Source organism: Lathamus discolor, chromosome 6 (genome assembly GCF_037157495.1).
Source record: "Lathamus discolor isolate bLatDis1 chromosome 6, bLatDis1.hap1, whole genome shotgun sequence".
In the NCBI taxonomy this organism is placed as follows: Eukaryota; Metazoa; Chordata; class Aves; order Psittaciformes; family Psittacidae; genus Lathamus; species Lathamus discolor.
Window position 1 is genome coordinate 73,205,791 of NC_088889.1, and position 20,527 is coordinate 73,226,317.

Here is a 20,527-nt window from a genome sequence, read left to right on the forward strand (position 1 = left end):
TCAGCTGTGTGCCATGGGAGGGCTGCTGGGACTCACCCAGCACAACAGCCCCGTAACAAGCTCTGTGTGTTGCTTTAGGCTTACCAGTACCTGGTGGAGATGCAGAAAAGAATTCCAGTCACCAACCTGAGCTACTATGTGAAGCAGCAGACCCTCGAGGCAGTCCACCGAGGAACCCGCATTCCTGTCAGCCAAACCCCCGTTTCACAGCCTGTTCTCCACAGCAGTATGGAGAACAAGAAGATGGGAGAAGAAGTGGCTGATGACGTAGAGGAACCTTGACAACTTACACTTCCCAAAGGCAAAGCAGACTTTAATACCAGGTCATTTATTCTGTCCCCTTTAGGACCATGTGTCATGATGGCTGTGAGGAGGCTTTTTGATTATTATCAAGAAATTTATTTTTCCTATTCAACTGTATATGCAACAGTATTGAAGTTACTCTCTTATCTCAAACATACATACAAACATTTATGTGGATATCCTGTTATGAAGCTGGTTTTAGTATTTTAATGAATTTGAAGGGGAAATAAACCCAACAAGGACTACATATTGTAACTTCAGGCCTTTTTCCAAGTACAGAAAAGCTGAGTAACTGAGATGAAAGCTCCTGAGGTGACAAAGTTTTCAAGTCCAGCTTTGATCTGCTGAGGTGCAAACGGACTGGTCATTCCCTGGAAGTCACAACTTCTGAAAACAATCCCTGTCCTGCTTGGGTAGGAGCTCGGCTAAAAGTCAAGTCAAACTCCAGCAGAATGGAGGAGCCTTCTCCCAGAGCAAAGTTTTTTGTGTTTAAATACATTACAGGGTCACGCAGGCTAGAGCCACTTACAGAAATCTGACTGAACCTCAGACTCATGGAATGGTTGGGGTGGAAGGGACCCCTTGAGGTCACATCTGCTCTAATTACCTGGCTCAAGCTGTGTCACTTTGAAGTTTCTTTTCCAAACATCAGTTATGTCAAGCTTCACTGTACTAATCAGGCTTTCGGCTGCAGATTTCTTCCCAGGCATGGGAAGAAGCTGGGCTTCACATGAGAAATGAACCCCAGCGTAAGCAACCAAGGCTTTGCTCACCTTTAAGCCTGTCACCCTGCCCATGAAGGTCTCTGTCATCCGTTTCGTACTACCAGCCAGCCCTTCTGCTGAGAAGGGATTTTCTTTTTCCTGTTTTGTGACTTGCTTCAAAACTTGGTGTGAATGTGAAGTTTCTGAACTGTATGCTTTCAGGGAAGAAGGGGAGGGACAGATTTTAAGCTCACAAGTCTGAGTATTAGCTATCCTTTAACAGAAACTTATTTCTGTACTAAGGTGATACAAAAAGAATTCCTGCTGTGTTCTCCCCTAACCGCTGCACAGCTTTAGCTCAAGCCTTTAAGGCTTGGCATGTTCAGAACTTCAGCTGTCCAGTTCTTACATCTCACCAGCAGTGGCATTCTGTACACCCCTCCAACAGCAGACCAGGAACTACTGCACCAAATGCTGACTGCTGGAAGACATGGGAGCCCTGGAGGTGCGTGGCCCTCTCCGGCCTCTGTTTTTCTGACAAGAAGCCTGCTATGAGATCTTCCCTGTATTTTTAGCAGAGCAGTCAAACCTGCCAAGGTTATAAATAGCTGGGGTGGGTGGAGGATGGCAGTGCTTGCCTACCTTCCTGCATCTGTACACGCCGTACCGGATAGCAGTAGCTCACTAAGTTGGCCTCCACTACAAAGTCCAGATGTCAAGTCAGGTTCGCTAGTTCACAGCTCTGCACCCTTCCCCTTTCTTCCTCTCCTCCAGCCAGGTGACTGCTGGAGGCCCAAGCAGTGCCTACACACATCCAGCTGGCAGAAGCACAAGAGAAAGGTCATTTCTTTTACCCTCCAGCTAGGAAGGGGCAGTTTGGAGTTTCTTTTTCAGGTTCTCCATGAATAGCAAGTTCTGCAAGGCCAGTCTCCTGCAGTCCCCGTCAGGATCTTTTTCCACCACATCTGTAAAAGAAGCAGCCACCATTAGTTGGAAAATGGGAAAAACTGTCCTTTACCTGACACTTCTTCACCTGATCTCACTTAGCAGTACTGCTCTTTCACTGACCACCCCAGAACAGCATGAGATGCACCAGCATATGCAGTGACATCTGAGCTGGACATCAACACTTGCAAGAATTGCATTAGACCAAAAATGCTCAACCTTGATCATGTTCAGCATGAGGTTTAGCTTCAGAGTTTAGCTAAACTCTGTCACATGTGACAATGCTCAGTTCATTCTCATAGCAGAAATAAACAGTTGGGTTGAAACACCATCAAAACTGCCTGACCTTGCATTCCATGGTATAACCTTCTTGCCCGATTTGACTTGTGCCCTTGAGCTATACATCACCTGTCCACAGCTGATCTTCTAGCATGAATACAATTTGCAACTAGAATCCACATATTCAAAAGCCTGAAGTCTCCATTCTGCCAGTTCCTGTGATCTAGACACATGCTCAGTGCTCCCTCCTGAAACTTGTGCCTGTGCTGCCCTTCAGATGGGGGAAAGAAAGAGGCAGGAACAAGTTCCAACACATTCTCCATACTGGGCAATTAAGTCTTCTGATAATCCAGCAGTTCTTTCCCACTTTATGCAGTGTGTAAGGGAGGGCATGAAGCTGCTTCCAGCAGCTGTTATTTCAGGGGCCCTTAATCGGCCTGCAAAGTGAAAACCAGGATGCACGGAGGATGTCTGAGCAGGGGGAGCCTGGAAGAGCAGAGAGCCTGTGTGAGGATATCCTGTACGCACAAGCACTGCGCTCAGAGCCCAGCTCATCAGCCCAAACACATGACTCATTCAGAGTGGGGCTATTTATACTGCAGGGAGAGATTTCACGATGGTGTTTCCATGCTCTCTCTACAGAAGGCAGCAAGGGGGAGATTACAACATGAGCACAAGTTCAGAAGCCGAGAGACTGATGTTGGCAGAGTTTCCAATTGTCGTGAGCACAGACCTTGAACTGCTGTAACTAAAAGGGAGCCACGGGGCACCAGAGTATCATTCAGGTCCTCACATTAAACAAACTTACCTACGACACAGCTCTACAGCAATTGCAAGTGGTGGGGAACTCCCTCAAAGGCAGCTGCTGAGAAATTAAAGGAACTGTTTCCTAGAAATGTTTAGGCATTCCCTCACTCCCCAGGGAAAGATCAGGCTACTACATTAGATCCAGCATGGCACTAATGAAAGACAGGGACAAGGTGGATCCCAGCCTCTCTCTCCACCTGAAATGGCCCAGAACATCCACTAATGGATAGTACTGTGACAGTGACTGAAGTAGTTCCTTCCACCACACTGGAAATGCTTTCTAATGGGGAACAGTTCTGTTTAAGGGCGGGAACAGTCAGTCACATTCACATGATGAACTACAGCAGTCTGCACAGACACGACAGAGAAACAAACTGCAGCAGATTCATAGTTCTACTAAATGCTCATGGATAACATTTTCTAGCCCACTACTTCTCATGTGCTTTTGCCACAGAAGAAGAAATGCAGATGCTTCAAGGTGACATCCAAAAATACAACTTCTGGCCATTAGGTATGGCAGTAAGCTTGCATGCTAGACAGCTTGAAATTTTTCCAAGCTATGACAGTAGGTCTAATATATGACACGTCTTGCACATCTTTTCTGGAAGAGTCATGAAGCAGCAGCAAGTGCACAAGCTCAAAGCAACGATCCAGTCACAAAGCAGGTCTCTAGTGACCAACTTCACCAGCTGCAGCAGTGAGGAGGAGCCTGGTGCCTCCCAGCAGTCCTACAACAACGAGCAAAGGGACAGCACAAGAAGCTTGTTGTTTCAGGAAGCAGCTTTGGCAGCCCTTTTAAACTGTACTGGAATCGTATGTGACCAGAGGTAAAGCTGGGCAGTACTTTTTAAGGTTTCTGAATACCTCCGGTAACAATTTTCCCTTCTCTACCACACACACACAACTGTGATCTTATGTGATCCACCAGGATCTACCATGCAATTTTCATGCCAAAGCACTACATATAAAGTAATGGCTATTACACTACCTACAGGCACAAAAGAAGCTGCTAGCACTGTCATCATCCTCCTTCTAAAAATAGCTCATTAAAAACAGATTATGCAGACCCTCATGCTGAAAATACATTTAACTCATTCCTGGGAAGGCTGTACTTGGTAACAGCAGTGTTAACTACAGAGACAAGCAGATTCCCCAGAACACACCATGTCATGGGAAAAGTAACGTTTTCAGCACAAGGCACAGCTCTTCCTTTCTGAGGGCACAGAGCTCCACAGCCTGCAAGAATCCCAGCCCAGCTGTGTCAGCATCGCTTCCTGCCTGCTCCCTGTGGGAAGCCAACTCACTAAGAGTGAGGACGGTGAAGGAAACCAATTCAGAGAGTCACACAAGGTCCCCCCCAGAATACAGGGAAGGCTTCAGAGCTACAAAGCACACAGCATTATTTCCTCTTGTACTTCCGATACACTGTGATATCTGACCCCCAATTTGTGCGGTTCCATCCTACCAGAACCCACAAGTAGCCTGTGTGGATGGGAGGTGAACTGGGCACAGCAGAGTCATCTGCTGTCTTTCATAGGCTGTTTTCTCCATCAGCAGTAGGAGATTGGGCCATGCTCCTTTTCCTCCTACCTTAAGGAATAATGAAACCCAAGTTCTGCGCACATGGTGTAAACTGGATGTACAAGCTTTGTATGTTATTACTGGTGTAATACGCAACATGACAATACTTTCTGCAGCTTCGTGAAGTGGGTCACTGGATGCTTAGGCAGAGAAGGAGGACACAATATATTTGGGGACTCTTTTGACTGGCCTGTGAGGATAGTCACACTTCAAAATGCACAGCTCTCAGCTTATACTTTATATACCTTGGTAATACAGTGTGAGACCACTGAACCCTAAATTAGCAAGCAATAAATACACATACGGTGCAAATCTCTGGTGTGTGACACTAGGACATGCCTGCTGCCATCACTATCAGAGATGCTGCACAAAGACTGCACCATGAACCAGAAAAACACTGGTGTATACCACTGCCTCTTACCTCCCAGCCAAGACTGAGTCTCCAAAAGCTCTTCTGTCATGTCCTTCAGAAGACACTCTGCAGGTACACTGAAGAGCAAGGAGGAGATACAGGACAAAAGACCCTGGCGCACATACCTGTTGGAGAAAAGCTGTTTAGAGCCTTCAGCTTTGTGCTCTACCTTGATTTCCTCACCTCAGGGGTTCTCCAGTTTCAAATGTTTGTGATTAGGATGAGTTTTGCCATATTCCTACTGATCAGAAGTGGAATTATTCAACAGCTGGCACAGTGCTCACATCCAGAGCCCCTGCCATGGGGTCCTGGGCAAGCCTAAGACAAAACCAGAAACTGGATGTTTACAGCATTTTAACTACGTCTTAATTTCTTTCCAGCATTGCATACTGGAATTGAATCGAAACTTCCGTAAGCTCCCCAGATAAAGAGATGAAACTATCACATGGACAGCTGATCAAGAAATTTGTTGTGCTTTCCATAGTTAATGGCTATACCTCCACACTAGGAAAGAGTAGCCAGGTTCATATGTTGGCATGACATAAAAGCAATGCCTTCATTTTGTATTCTTGCGATACTGAGGATGGAAGAGAGCATACAGTTAATGTATTAAGTCACTGACATTCTCAGTCTGGTGCTACCCTTGGACAAAGAGAAACCATGGCTGGAGACTGGCTGGCAGCTGATCTTTAAAAATTAAAGCACACAACCAGAACTCACGAGTCAGTGTGGAAGCGCAGAGCCCAAACAAACTCCAGCAGTGCCTTTCCCATTGCAGCAACTGCCTGCAAAACAGGATGATGACAGAAACACTGAACACCTTCATGTTCACACCGCCCCACAGAACTGCACCTTGAGATGCTCTGCTGTGAACATCAGGGTTACGATGAGCTTTATTTTACAGATGAGGAAACTTAGGTAGCAAAATGATGAGCCCAACCTCCCACCCAATTTGACAGTTTTTCTACCAGGAGCAGCACAGGATTGTGCAGGGCTCCCTTGCCTCTTCTCTCACCATTTTTTTCCCCGGCTCTTTTCTCAACTCCCAGCACATGTGACTCAAACTTGCTGCCAGTCTCAGCATGAAAGGCCCCAGGTTCCCAGGCTAGAATCCTCCCTTGCTCCTTGCAAGCTCACACAGCCCTTCTTACCACAGTGTTGACAGCCAAGTACATCAAGACTGCTAAAGTGTGGACCAGTCTTCCAAGGACAAAGTGATCTTCCCCCAGGAGATCAAATGTTGTCAAAGGCCTGCAAGAAACACAGTCCTGTAGCAGTGAGAAGGCTGATCAGTGCATCTTTGGAGCAGTCACAGTGGTTATGTGTCTGAATGCCCATGACATAGTCATTAAAATTAATCCCAGTTTAACACAAGCCACAGCTGTTTGCTCTCACCTTTGCTCCCAGACCAATGATACCTCTTACAGCAGGTATCATTTATTCTACTAACAGATTTTACTACTGAAAGCACTACTGCCATACTAGAGATAAAGCATTAAGACTGGTATAATCAGTTATTCAGCCATCTTTAGGTAAGCAAAGACCTAAGTGATTAACAATGAACCACGTCCTATAACGTGGTCTCAAGGACCAGTCCAGGTGACAGGCCCAAACCTGAAACAGAGTTAACTTTGGCTAAGACTGCAATCTCCCCAAGGAGGAGGGCCAGCCAAGATAACTGGTTTAGTACTGCCAAAATCACCTGCCTCTGTACCTGCTGACAGGTTATTCTTCATAATGGACCTTCTCTTCTGCAGGGTCTCACATACTCTTGCCCAACAAGACTTCATAGGGTAAGTCCAAGAGACCACAAACCCCTTCTCTCTAAGCTTTATGCATGAGCCAGGCATCAGTGTGGTGTCACTGGACTCCCACACAGCTTCTGGGTTTTAGGCTGCTGCTCTGAGGCAAGTTCACTCAGCCACTGCCATGCCCATGACCCAATATGCTCACACTCACCTGTCAAAGTGCTGAATCAATGGAAAAAAGAAGTGCCCAGCAACAGAACTGAACTCATTTGGGCTGGAAGCCAGTTCCACTTGAGACTGACCCTGTCCAAGAGAAAAAATGAAGTCTAGACACAAGCTGCAGCATCTGACACTTCACACCACTGTTGAGACTACAGGTTCCTTGCAGCCATCCTGCTGTCAGTCACTCCCTGTTCGTATGTCTACAGCTACTAGTTTCCAGATTGGATGGATCACTTCTACTTCAGATCCTCTTGCACATCTAAGTATTTCAGTACAATATAACTCAGTATTGCTGGGTTAGAGACAAGAAACAAGAACATGCAAAGGATATTGGAGTTTTGGCAAGCAGGTTTTCCAGGAAGAACCACAGGGGAGTTCTGGGAACTAGGAAACTCGAATCCATTTATCTAACTGAAAATAGGAAGGCTAATACAGCCCAGGTTCAGAGGCAGGTAGGCTGATGGAGGAGGCTCTGGGATCTGTGAGGTGCAGCCACAGCTCCCTGCAGTGGCCAGACAAGCTCAGAACAAGCATGGAAGAGCAGCAACTATCCCTCAATGCAAGGCAAGCAGTTCAAGGTTTATTTTCCTCTCCCTGCTGGGGGAGTTGGTGTTTTGCACTGGTTCAGCCAGATACCAAGATAATTTTGTATTTGAAATTACACAGTATTTCCTTTGGACCAATTTTACAGGTATTGTGCTCGTTCCAGATAAAACTACAGCAGCTCCCAGCATCCCTGTTTTTGCTGGATTTCACATTGGTTTGTGTGTGCCTTGGCCTCACCGTAGCAAATCTCCGAGTCTTGCTTTTGATCCTCTCATCAACAATTCTTCTCCAGTCCTTAGAGCTGTCACTTCCAGGAAGGAGCTGGATACAAGGTTTTGGGGCACCAGAATGCTTGGTCTTCAAATGGGATTTGGGATGGGACAGCTCCTGAGCTGACAAAACCAACACCTAGATGAAAAAGATTGAGGTTCTGTTAAGAAAGGGTGTACTAGAAAATAGTAACAGTTACCTGCATCCAAACTGCTAGGAATAGCAAGGCAGAAAGCACAGCAGGTTTTGAAGGCAGAACAGCAAGGTGAGTGACCCCAGATAGCCAGCTGGCTTCAAGGTACTGATCAAGCACTCAGTCCCTTAGCCCTGAAGCAGACCAGGGGTTCCTGTTCAGACACAGGAAGTGAAATGACGTAGGAATCCAGGCAGATTGCTGTCTTTTAGAATGCGAAGTTTGTCAGACCAAGGACATGTTAGGAAACAGTGGCTTCTCCGGGGGAAATGACCATCCCATGTTTTGCACTGTGTGGGGAAGGATTACTGTATTACTGTAGTGTAGCAGGGTTACAAATGAGAGGGGAATGCCAGGCACAAATAAGAGATTTCCATGCCTCTGCCTCCTCTTCCAAGGAATAAAAGATAACCCCATTACCTCTCAGGAAAACAGCACTGGTGCAACAAAGACACAAGTGAAGTGGGAAGTAAAAAAGAAGAGCACTTACATCAAGAATGTCCATGCGCTGACGAAGACTGTAGTTCAGAGAATAGAACTGGGAGGTCAAGTACTTTGACACCTGTACAGAAAAATCACAGCACAAGGCACAAAACCCCAGTCTGGAAACAGCCTTCCCACTAATTCTAAATGCACTCCATTGCAGGATAAGTCTTGCTTCCTATTAGTCAACAGCAAGCCTCCAAGAGAAATGAAGAGACATGCTGTGCAAAGAGAGGAAGTTTAGATACTTCCACTTCTAGATTCTCCCAAAGGAAGTAAATGACAAATGGGACTTTGCCATTCTTCTCTCCTTCCTAGGCAGAGGTACTTAACAACTGCCACAGCAGCTTTGGCACTTCAAAGGAGACCTTTCTGCAGCCTTTTAAGGCTTAAAGGGACTTCTATGAAAGATGTAGACAGACTTATCAGGGCATGTACTGACAGAAAAAGGGGTAAAGGTTTTAAACTGACAGATCTAGATCAGATATAAGTCTTTTATAGAGAAGCCCTTTGCACATTAGCTTCTCTCTATGGAAAACAATCTCTCCTTCAGTGCAACAGGTCCTAATTTAATTTGCTTTGTCAGGTATACTAACAGCCTCCAAACAGTTCCTCCCGTCTGTTATAGCTCTGACACAGTTTCCTCATTCCTGTTGTTTCAGTCATCCATTGCAGATTCTTCAGTGCACTGACCATAAATGCTGCTAGACAGGGACTAGTATTCTACCACACCCTGGTAGCTGCTTCTATCAAGCTAGCAAGAGACTTCAGCTCCTTAAATTTTTAGCTGTGCCTCAACTGGAAAAATGAAAGCAGTAAGAGGGACTCACAGGTATTGGATCTGTGGTTAAAACAGCTACTTGGGCTCTCTGTCGGAGCTCCACAAAGCCTTCAATACAGGTTTTCTCCTCCAGATGCAGCAGTATCTTTGCCAACTCCACGCTAACCTGTTAAAAAACATGCAAAAAGAAATCAAAACACTGCAGGTGTTTGGTTTTCTCACAGAATTTACACACTATTTTTAATGTTCAAGAAAAGACAGTGAGGGTATGGAACAGAGGCAACATGTCCATTACTTAGGAGGCAGAGAAAACACACTAAGATAAATGTCAAGTTTTCTCAAAACACTGAACAAAACCATATGCCAACTTCTGTGTCCACATTCCATTTGGCTTTATGGACAAGTGGTGGCATCATTATACAGGAGGACTTGTCACTGTAACTGATGGGTTAAAAGGTACATCTGAAGCCCATCCAGCTCAATAGCAAGTCTGATAAGCAGCAGCTCACTGTGTGCTGTTTACCAGACTACACCAATTCCTCCTCTCAGGTGGCAGAGGTGGTTTCTCAGCTGCTTTCAAGTGTTCAGAAGTGGTGGTCAGCACTCACACTGGTGACCTTGTCCCAGGTTCCTCTCACCTGAGCTTTTCATCTTCACCAGTACAATCCAACTGCTCCCTCCAGAAGACATTATGCTTGTAGAGGCAAATAGGAGAAATCCATTTGATTTTATCTCCCTTTTTGTTGGGGAGTAGCAAATTCAATTTCCATTCAAAATCAATTCAATCCAAAATTAAAATCAATTGGTTTGAGGAATTTGTGGCTGCTCTGTGCTGCATTTCTTATGTTTTTTTCTGCCAAGCACAAAGCATGGAGCTTCCTCTGCTTCCTCACATTGCTGGCAAGCTTCACCTGCAACGCATTTCGTTTGCAGCACTGGAGCTGCTAAATGCCACACTGTTGCTTGAACCTCTGCCTGCTGCTTTGTCCCTTTGTGCTCTGTAGCCTCACCTCCAAAGAAACTATCTCCTATTTCCTTTCCCAATTTGAAAGCTTTAAATCCAGGTACATGTTAGCCTGGCCTGCTGCTCTGTTGCCATTATTTAGTCTCCTCATGAGGGCAAAGGGATAATCCTGTACTGCAGCCCACTGGGAATTCAGTTCATACTACTTCACCTCTCTTGTTGCCTCCGGATTCTTTCGAACCAAGCTCTCAAGAGCCTTGATTGCAGCTTCCCATTTGTCCATATCTTCACATCCTGTCAAGACTGAAGGTAAAAGACAAACAAAAGCTATTAACTGAATGGCTGTGCTTGGGTATATACCCCCAGCTTTCTTCTGCCATTAGCATGTCTTGTTACAGGCAGAGATCACTGACCCAGTGCACAACCAGCATTAGGAACTTAAGTGAAATTACTCACAGTTAGGTGAGCCCAGATTACTGAAATCCTACAGCTTCTTCAAATTAACTCAGAAAAAAATAAGCCTACACAGGGATCACTCTGCTAAAACCAGTGAGTAGCACATAAAGACTCAGCCCAAAATCTTTTACCTTCAATACAGTCTCGGATATACACAGGAGCCTTAATCCTTACTTCTTTATCCTCTGACATGTCATAAGGGATAAGGTCATCATCACTGTATGAGAAATGAAGGCAGGAGTTAGTCTAAGGGGTACAGATGTTCTTCCTTTCTCCAGCTATCCACAGAAAAGGGAAAGAACCAGCACACACATTGTCGTGACACTGTCACCTCTTGCATCATCCTGCAGCACTGCTGAAGCCTAGCCTGAAAGGGTTCCTTAGTCAGTCCTATGAGTTACACCAAAGCTCAGTGAAAGAGCAGTTCTGTGACCAGATCTGGAACTGAATCTCCTGGTCAACTGCAGGGACAAGGCAGGTGACCAAAAGACCAGAAGCTGATTCCTGAGATTTCTTCACATATTGGTAAAGTGAAAGAGTAAGGCAGGACCACTATTACAATGGGTAAATATGTCCATAATTCCAGAAAATGTATTAGATACACCTGACCAATTTGGTGGCCTTCTATGATGGGGCTACGGAACTGATGGACAGGGGCAGAGCAGCTGACATCATCTACCTGGACTTGTGCAAAGCGTTTTGACACCGTCCCACACCACATCCTTCTCTCTAAACTGGAGAGATATCAATTTGATGGATGGACCACTCGGTGGATAAAGAACTGGCTGGATGGCCGCACACAAAGGGTTGTGGTCAACGGCTCAGTGTCCACCTGGAGACCGGTAACGAGTGGTGTCCCTCAGGGATCAGTGTTGGGACCGGTCTTGTTCAACATCTTTGTTGGTGCCATGGACAGTGGCATTGAGTGCACCCTCAGCAAGTTTGCTGATGACACCAAGCTGTGTGGTTCAGTTGATACGCTGGAGGGAAGGGATGCCATCCAGAGGGACCTTGACATGCTTGTGAGGTGGGCTGATGCCAACCTTATGACGTTTAACCATGACAAGTGCAAGGTCCTACATCTGTGTGGGAGCAATCCCAGGCACAGCTACAGGTTGGGAGATTCAGAGCGGCCCTGCAGAGAAGGACTTGGGGGTGTTGGTTGATGAGAAAATGAACATGAGCCAGCTTCAGTGTGCGCTCGCAGCCCAGAAAGCCAACCGTATCCTGGGCTGCATCAAAAGGAGCGTGACCAACAGGTCGAAGGAGGTGATCCTGCCCCTCTACTCTGCTCTCATTAGACCTCACTTGGAGTATGGTGTGCAGTTCTGGTGTCCTAAACATAAAAAGGACATGGAACTGTTGGAACAAGTCCAGAGGAGGCCACGAGGATGATCAGGGGACTGGAGCACCTCCTGCATGAAGACAGGCTGAGAAAGTTGGGGCTGTTCAGCCTGGAGAAGAGAAGGCTGCGTGGAGACCTCATAGCAGCCTTCCAGTACCTGAAGGGGGCCTATAGGGATGCTGGGGAGGGACTCTTCATCAGGGACTGTAGTGATAGGACAAGGGGTAACGGGTTAAAACTTAAACAGCGGAAGTTTAGACTGGATATAAGGAAGAAGCTCTTTACTGTGAGGGTGGCGAGGCACGGGAATGGGTTGCCCAGGGAAGTTGCTCCATCCCTGGCGGTGTTCAAGGCCAGGTTGGATGAGGCCTTGGGTGGCATGGTTTAGTGTGAGGTGTCCCTGCCCATGGCAGGGGGGTTGGAACTAGATGATCTTGGGGTCCTTTCCAACCCTAACTATTCTATGATTCTATGAAGTCAATAGAATGGCTGTACATGATGTGGGCTACATGAAAAATATTGACTTGTGTGTAGTTTCCTACACAAAGTCCTGCTGTGCTGCATGCCACAAGGAGGTCAGCACAAGATTTGCCAAGAGATACAACTACCAATAGCTCCCTTCTCCCCATGTCTGCTCTTAAGACCTTGCAAATTGCTTTCCGCTTCCTAGCAGTTTCTTGCCCCATACCTGTCAAGCTCAGTATCCAGCTCCTCATCTGCAATCACAGGGGCTGCTGTATGCGATTTGTCATTTCTTTCCAAAACCACTGGCATTTCAGTGTCTGCTTTCTCATTCCTGCTTTGAGGAATAAGAAGTATTAAAACCAATACAGCAACAGTCCTTACAAGCAAGAAACTACCCACACCATCAACCCTTGCTGCTTCAACAGAATGGCAAATAATTACTTCTGCTGCAGTCTCCCACCTAGCTTGGCTAACAGAATGAACAAAGTCCTGCGAAGGAGAATTGGGTGACGCGAGAAGAAAAACAGATTATCTTAAGAGAAGAGCAATAGGTAACAAAAATGTGCTGTGCTCCCCTGCAGTAACCTGGCCTGCCCCATATTTAAAGCTGTGAATGAAACTGAACAAATGGGGAATAAACATATTTAGTAGAGTGAATACAGTAAGTAAGAACAGAAAGGCCCATCTGATCCTGCCCAGGGGCACACAGGACCCCTAGAGCATGGTTTCACCAAACTCAGCTATCCAACAAGCAATTTTAATACGTATTACCATTCTGGTTATGAATTTAACATCACTGCTACACTGCATTGTAAGAATAAGGTGCATTATAATGATTAAGAATATATATGAAATCTTGCATACTCTATACAGTTTTAGCATGTGACTCAAAAGAGGTACGGAGAGGACAAATAGCATGGAGATGAACAGTAACAATATCTTACTCATCACGTGGAAGGCTGGGGACCGCACAGAATGGTGGAGTCTGCACCAGGAGGGACTTCAATTCTCTTACTTCATCATCTTCTTCATACTGGACAGTCAGAGTAACTGTTACTGAACTCTATTTGACTGCAAGTATGCCCAGCATTCAACATCTCACCCTTCTGCTTCTTGCCAGTGAAGACTGCATCAGTAGCAGATGAACCCAAACAAATCCCACTTGTTTGCATCACTGCTGCTAGCAGTAATGTATTTATGCAGTAAAGCAATCTGTGCCACATATAATCTTTGTCCCTATCTAACAGTGGCACCTGATCAGACCTTGCCTGAATATTATCACAATCTTTAAAACACTTAATAAGTAGCAATGTGACATCAGGGATGATGCAGGGTTTTAAAGAATTAATGTGATTTAATTACAGAATTCTTATAAACTCTCCTGGAAACAGCAAAGCATATTTCCCCTTGTCAGTCTTGAAAATCTCAAGTCAGAGGCTATTTGCTATAGAGTTGGTTTTTGTAAACAGATCTCCTCTCTTTTTCAGAGTGTTGCTGCCTCTCCTTATTTCTAAAGGGTAAGTGTTAGAACTTGACAGAATGTCCTGGATCACCTGGCTTAAAGCTTTTATCTCCCCTACACCCTACACATCAGACATAAATTTCATTGTAACTTTCACCTGAAACGTCAGGAGAGGCCCATCAGTGTTTATTTTTGCACTAATGCTCTCTGCCACAATCATGCCCAGACGCCGTATTTGTGGCAGGCTGCTGTCCAAGTGGCATTTCACACCCTCCATCATGCTTGTGAGAAGCTCTGAAAACAAAACCAACAAACTGTGCATGAAACAGTGACAGAGAAACATCCACCTTTATACTTCCTGAGAGGGCATCCTTAGCTGCTCACCACCCAGCCATTGGAAGGAAGACAGTAAAGGCCCATGCAACTGTGACTTCTCTTTCTGCAGTGGCCATTTTCTTCTTCTGCCCCAATACAGTAAACCCATGCTTTTTCATGGGGTATGAAGTCAACAAAACATTACAATAGAGTCTGAATTTGGAGTATTTCAGTTTTCATTGAAACAAAAAAGGGTTGTAAGTCAAGTCAATCTTTAGCTTTGTTTCGGAATGCTTCAAGGCCACTAAAGTCATGTTTTGAGGAAGCTACAAATTCTGACCAGTACAACAATCATGAATGACGAATTTCCCACAGCACCTAGGTAAGTTGAAACAGGCAAATAACAGCACTATTTCTCAGCCCACACAGAAGGATTGTTGGCAGCTTTACCAGGCAGGCTTACTGTTAGAAAGACATCCTTCAACTCAGAAAAGCTAACTTTTCAACAGCTGTCAGATAAAAAACTGCTTATAAAACTACACTACTGTTAGTGGACAACAGGTCACTTATTCAACTAAAGAACTGAGTTTTAAAAGAAGCAGATTAACAGGTCTTGTAAGTCAATCTGCTCCCTCCAAAAAGCCACACACAGAAGTAACTCTAAACACTGAACAGTTTGGGTTTTTTTTTATTGCAATAAAAACATAAATTTCAGAGCAGGACCCCAATGTGCTTCACAGTGTACAATAAACTGGAGGTCCTTGGACACATGGCTAGTCAGAGACCAACCAAACAGCTTTTTACCCTGACATACTTTCCCCTGTACTCTCTGAAGCCTTACTCATGCTCCAACACTAAGCATATAAACTGCAAATCACACCACTCCTCTAACTAGTCCCAGAGTTAATCCTCATTTTCCTGCAACAAAACTTAAGGGTTCCTAAACCATATTTAGGTTTGACCTCAGGTCAGAGATGCTTCTGCAATCTCATAATTTCAAGCTATGCACTTGGTAATATATGGGTGCTAAAGAGGATTCCAGCAGGCTACCCTGCTTGCCAAAGATGAAAATGGGACCATTTTGTTTATCCACAGAGCAAAACAAGGTGTTTTTCTACTCACAGACCTTCTGCTAAATAAATCTCATCCCCACTTTTCCCATTGCCTGACCTTGTCTGCAGCTCTCGATTTCAGTCTCCTTCAGGTGGGAGAGGCAGATAAGTATGGCCTTGCTGATATACTGCTGCTGCTCAGGTGGTGAGTGTCTCACAGCACTGCTGCTGCTCCATGTCTCCAACAGTTCTTGCAGCACCTGAAGCAAAGAACTCAAGCTGGCCTGAAATGGATCTTCTCTACATGTAAAAGTAATCTTTTTGAAACACATTTTGGTATGTACTTTCATACAACACGCTGTGTATTGATTGCCCTTTGGTCTTCATGTTTCCCAGTGAACCTTATGCTCCTACAAATGGAGCTAACATTGTATTTCAGGGCCCAAAACATACTGTGTTTCACCAACTGAGATGTCCATGCCACCTTCATTTGATATATTATTAAACATACAGATTTTTAAAGTGGTAAATACACTTACTTTTCATAAATAAATAGTCTATATAAAGCAATACATATTATTGTCAAAAAACGATGTGGTATGACAGGGGTTTAGCCCAATCTTATACAGCAGCCAATATCTTCTTAGAATTTTAGAACATGTAACCAGTGGAGAGAAAAAAAAAAAGGTAGAGGTTTCCAGAGATACAGATTTCCTAGAAGCTGCATCACACTGCTGACTTGGAAAGGGAAAATATCTGCATCCCCACTGAGGAAAAGGTACATGAGAGATTCTGAAGCATCAACCATTTGGCGCACAGACAGCTCTCAACCAACTTCATCACTTGCTGCCATCTGCCCAGCCATGCAAACAGGGGACGACAGAGGAAGCTCAGAAAGATGGAGGACAGGAGACATCTACTAGAATCCAAGCCTCCTTAGGTTTGCTACCTGACAGGGAATTTGGCAATTAATTACGAAAAACTAACGTTTCAGCAGTGCAGAAAGTCTTTGATTTGTAAATCACAATTTACTTGAGGCAGGGTTTCCCTCACACTCACAGATAGGAACAGAAGTGTCTCAAAGAAGTACCAAAACTGTGAACCACTCCCCCTCCCCCCCCCACACACAGCAGAGGGTTTTGCCCTCGGGTACCTCACCAACAGTGTTACTACAGCTTACTTTGATCAACAAGGCACGCCGAAGGCTATCTACAGCCAGGTAGCCAAGCAGGTTCTGTAGCACTGCAGTCTGCAACAAAAACCACAGGACTTGTTTTAACTGGGCATAAAGTGACAGCAAGGACACGTGTGTACCTCTACCACATTAAACTTTTCATTCTGACATATTGGTTTACAACATTCAGAAACAGGAAAGTGAGTAAATTAAAAAAAAGAACCCAACCAACCAACCAAACCCACACACATGCAGTTGCTGACAAAATACATGGAAAAACAGGACAGAAATACAGAGCAGTATTTTTACCATCGAAACCACATCAGCACAGTCCCGAGCAAACATGGGGCACAAAGTCTAGAGAACATCTGTCTCAACAATATCACAAACCACGGAACACGTCTTAACACCCTGTGCCAGTTAGGTACACGGGAAAAAAACAAACCAAACAGTCCTTGTCTTATCTCTTTAACCTATTTCTTATCCCTGAGGGTGGGTCATGGCTTCTTCAGTGTCTTCTTTCAGATTCTAAATTAACTAGGTCTCCCCAGCACACTGAAATTATGTGCAAATAACCACTTGGTTCCAGAAAGAGAGTACAGTAATTCTGCTCACCATCAACCCTGACAGCACATGCATCCTGTGATTTCAAAGCAACTGCTTTGAACCTCTCACTCTTCATTACCTTCAGCTGAGGGGATGTAAGTGAACAACTACACAGCTCAGGTACGTGCAGAGAGACTGATTTCAGAGCGAAGAGTTAAATCTTACCCATGAAGACCTGCAGCTCAGCTAAAAAACATACTGGCACGTGGGGGAAAAAAAAGGCATTCCCACATTGCTGTTCAAGGCAGAGCTCTCACCGTGTGGCCATACTGCAAGAGCAGCACCTTCTGTGTCACCACATACTGAGCTTTCTTGTTCTTCACAACCAGGTTTCCCAGCAACCTAGACAGGACATCTGCCCTAGCAAATCAAGTCAAGAGCAAAACATTAGGAATCCATGGAATTACTGTCATGCTGTGACTAATCACAGCAAATTCTATGAGTAGCTATTTGCAACAGTTTCTAAAACACTGCTAAACTTCAAAAGTCAGTAATTGCAAGGAATGTTTTCACTTCGTTTTTCACTGTAAGTCACAACACAGATCTTTAAGGAATGGCATATGTTCTACATGACAGGGAACAATCAACTACTTTATCCCAGAGTCTCTCAGGAACTGGGACGAAATCGCCTGCACAAACACACCCAAGCATCTTTCAGACACTGATTCTGCAAGTATTCATGGGAAAACTTCCAGCCTTTGCTCCAGATCAGGAAAGAAAGCAGAGATCTTACCCAGGTGTTTGCTGCACAAAACCAAGGACCACTGCCTCCATCCAGCGGTCTGGCACACATTCAACCAGTCGCCAGCAAATTCTTTGCCAGATGCAGTCTGACTTGGTGAGCTCCATCAGGCCGGGCACCAGAATGCCCAGGATTTCCTCTGAAGCGTAACAACAGGAAACAGTAAATACACCAGATGGCCAGAACTGGTGCAATAGTACTGAGGTCAACATCCTTAAAAGATGAAGAAATACAATGTACAGACTGTAGTTCCAAATTGCTCCTGTGGCAAAAACTAATCTAAGCAGGCTAAGGAACTTTCAAGTATTCCTCATGACACTAAACAGCTAGAAAATCTTTCCTCTTCTTCCCTAGCCCTGTTCACTGCTTCTGTGTTCAGTGGCTTCAAAGTCCTAAGCAAAGCCAGACTGAAGGCTACTCCCACAGGAGTGATTTCTGCTGGTATTTACAAGGTGCCTTCAGAGCACTGGGTGGAAAGCCCTAAAAGAGCATTTAATAGTTTTGCCCCAAATGGGAGGATGAGGCAGGTCATCACCCTATGAGTCTTTGAGAGAAGAACAGATCACATTGACAGGAGCTGACAGAAAAGCATCAATATCTGTAGCTGACTAGCCTCAGAAAGTAGAGAGCAGCTTGTACATCCGAACTCATGAAACTCCCAAAGCATTAACTGGTCAGTCTTCCACTTCCTTTGCCAATCATCACTGCCATCCTTCTGCTCTAATATGGTAAAACAGACCTTCCCATCCCCAGAACAGGATTGTGAAACACTCACTTTGTCTTCCATGAACGCATACCTTCCCCAGGACATGGGAAACAAAAGAGATTGAGCAATCCAAGCCACCTGGGATAAAACAGACACAAGCTTAACAAGGGCATTATGAGCACCCTTCAAACAACCTTAAGGAGGTTCTGCAAGTGCTGAAGACTGAAAACACAGTCTCTTCAAGCATCTCTTCCTGAACCACCTGCCTTCAGGCACAAAACACTGAGAGTCAGAGGACTAAAGTAGCTCAGTCCCTCTTTAACACAATGTTAACAGCCACAGTGTCATTCAGTACCATTTAAATTTTCCATACAACTCCTTCAGCACAGACCAAATGAGCACAGTTAAGCTTTGTCAACAGATCACAGAATACGAGACTGGTTTGGGTTGTCACGGACCTTAAAGCTCATTCAGTTCTAACCCTCTGCCAGGGATGGGGCAGCCACAGCTTCTCTTGGCAATATGTGCCAGCACCTCACCACCCTTACAGTGAAGAGCTTCCTCCTAAGATCCGATCTGAATCTCCCCTCTGTCAGGTTAATGCCATTCCCCCTTGTCCTAATAGATGACTTGTAGGATTGGAGCTTTCAGGGGGATTTTAAAAAACCTTGGCCATCTTCATCATCCCTAGTATCTTATGCTTTTAAGCACAACGAACTTCAGCCTGAAGGATGAACCTGAAGCTCTGCAATACCTGTTAGCATCAGCCAACAGGGTCCATGCACAAAATACCTCTTCAGAAGTGCCATCTCCATAGCACAGTCCTCCTGCAATCTTACCTCTTAGAGAATCAGAGATCTTCTGCAGCACCTGGATAATTGTACCACCCAAAAGAGGGAAGTAGTTCTGGGGGAAGAACACTGGTGGGTTTTTCCCCTCCAGTTTATTGCTCACGTGGTTGGGCAAACACACAATCCTGTTGAGCAGGGCCTCCTGCAGCTCCTGGGAGCCATCCTGGACTGGCTGCTGACAGACGTCCCACAGCAGAGCCAGCATCCGGCCCTCCTGCAGGAACTGCTCCAGAACCTCCACCACCTCTCTCGGATGTAAGCTAGGGCTGGAAGAGAGTAACGGCAGTAAGCCCCTGCGCCTCTTAACTGACAGAGACGTGCACACCGTTTGCGGTCTCACCACAACACTGCTGCTGTATCACAATTTTAATCAAAATCATATTAAAATCAAATCGATTTTAATCTTCGGCCTCCTCAGCCCCTAATGTCTCAGGACACCCGGGCAGCATTGCTAAACACAGCCCGGTGACCTCTGCGAGCAGCGCCAGCACCGCATGCGGGTTTGAAACGAGGAGACCCGAGGCCCCTGCTGTCGCCCGCACATTTATGCCCCCGCTGTGCACAGGCGGGAGACGCCCTCGCCCCTCCCTCCTGCGCTGCGGCGCCCGAGTGACACCCGCCCGCACCGGGCACTGACCGCGGGCAGCCCAGGCTCTCCAGCAGGACGCAGAACGCGGGCTCGGGCGGCCCCTCCAGGAAGCAGCGCTGCCACACGCCCTCGGGCCGCGCGGCGCGGGGCGCCCCGGCCAGGCTCCGCAGGAAGGCGTCAAAGAGCGCCCGCTCCCGCTTCCCCAGGGCTTCCGCGCCCCCCGCCGCCACCAGCGCGGCCCGCACTGCGCCCAGCGCCGCCGCCGCCTCCTCCCCGGTCCGCTCCGGCCGCGGCGCGGCCTCCCGCAGGGCTCGCTCCAGCCCCGCCGCCGCCGCCGCCGCTGCCGCCGCCTCCCCGGCCCGCTCCAGCCCCGCCGCGGCGTCCCGCAGGGCCGGCTCCGGCTCCGGCCCCGCCGCCGCCATGGCGCCGACGGGAGACGCCGCGGTACCACTTCCGTCCGCCCTCTGCTACAGCCAATCAGCTGTGGCTGCGCTCGTAACGCCAGAAAAAGGCGCCGTCCGGTGTT

General features: G+C 46.3%; 2 protein-coding genes across 8 annotated transcripts in view; one reads left to right on the forward strand and one right to left on the reverse strand.

The window, feature by feature from the left end:
- IFT140 (intraflagellar transport 140) overlaps positions 1-2,289 on the forward strand; it is an 83,156-nt gene extending 80,867 nt beyond the window's left edge. For all 6 annotated transcript variants that reach the window (XM_065683568.1, XM_065683567.1, XM_065683571.1 and 3 more), the window contains one exon: positions 79-2,289. In XM_065683568.1, coding sequence (XP_065539640.1) covers positions 79-282 — 204 coding nt within the window. In that variant the 3' untranslated portion in view covers positions 283-2,289. The remainder of the gene's footprint in view (positions 1-78) is intronic.
- TELO2 (telomere maintenance 2) lies at positions 298-20,439 on the reverse strand. Of its 2 annotated transcripts, none has more exons than XM_065683575.1 (20): positions 20,050-20,439; positions 19,401-19,678; positions 18,631-18,699; positions 17,847-17,994; positions 17,371-17,473; positions 16,514-16,582; positions 15,452-15,593; positions 14,124-14,260; positions 13,449-13,537; positions 12,728-12,835; positions 10,826-10,911; positions 10,450-10,541; positions 9,324-9,440; positions 8,501-8,572; positions 7,785-7,955; positions 6,991-7,082; positions 6,183-6,282; positions 5,752-5,816; positions 5,041-5,156; positions 298-1,972 (listed from the first exon to the last, which is right to left on the reverse strand). In XM_065683575.1, exons 1-20 carry the CDS (start codon positions 20,421-20,423, stop codon positions 1,869-1,871), a joined length of 2,532 nt encoding a protein of 843 aa, XP_065539647.1. In that variant the 5' UTR covers positions 20,424-20,439; the 3' UTR covers positions 298-1,868. The 2 variants fall into 2 exon arrangements, with proteins under 2 accessions (XP_065539647.1, XP_065539646.1); XM_065683574.1 differs by having other exon boundaries at positions 12,728-12,838.
- Between the last annotated feature and the right edge of the window lie 88 nt (positions 20,440-20,527).

Bases quoted from the DNA above. Each gene is read 5' to 3' on its own strand.
- TELO2 (XM_065683574.1), bottom strand. From the start codon at position 20,423: ATGGCGGCGGCGGGGCCGGAGCCGGAGCCGGCCCTGCGGGACGCCGCG. The intron at 17,995-18,630 runs GTGAGTGTTTCA...GTTACGCTTCAG, and splicing joins ATGCGTTCATGGAAGACAAA to AGGAAATCCTGGGCATTCTG. The intron at 9,441-10,449 runs GTGAAGTAGTAT...GTTTTTTAACAG, and splicing joins ATCCGGAGGCAACAAGAGAG to GTTAGCGTGGAGTTGGCAAA.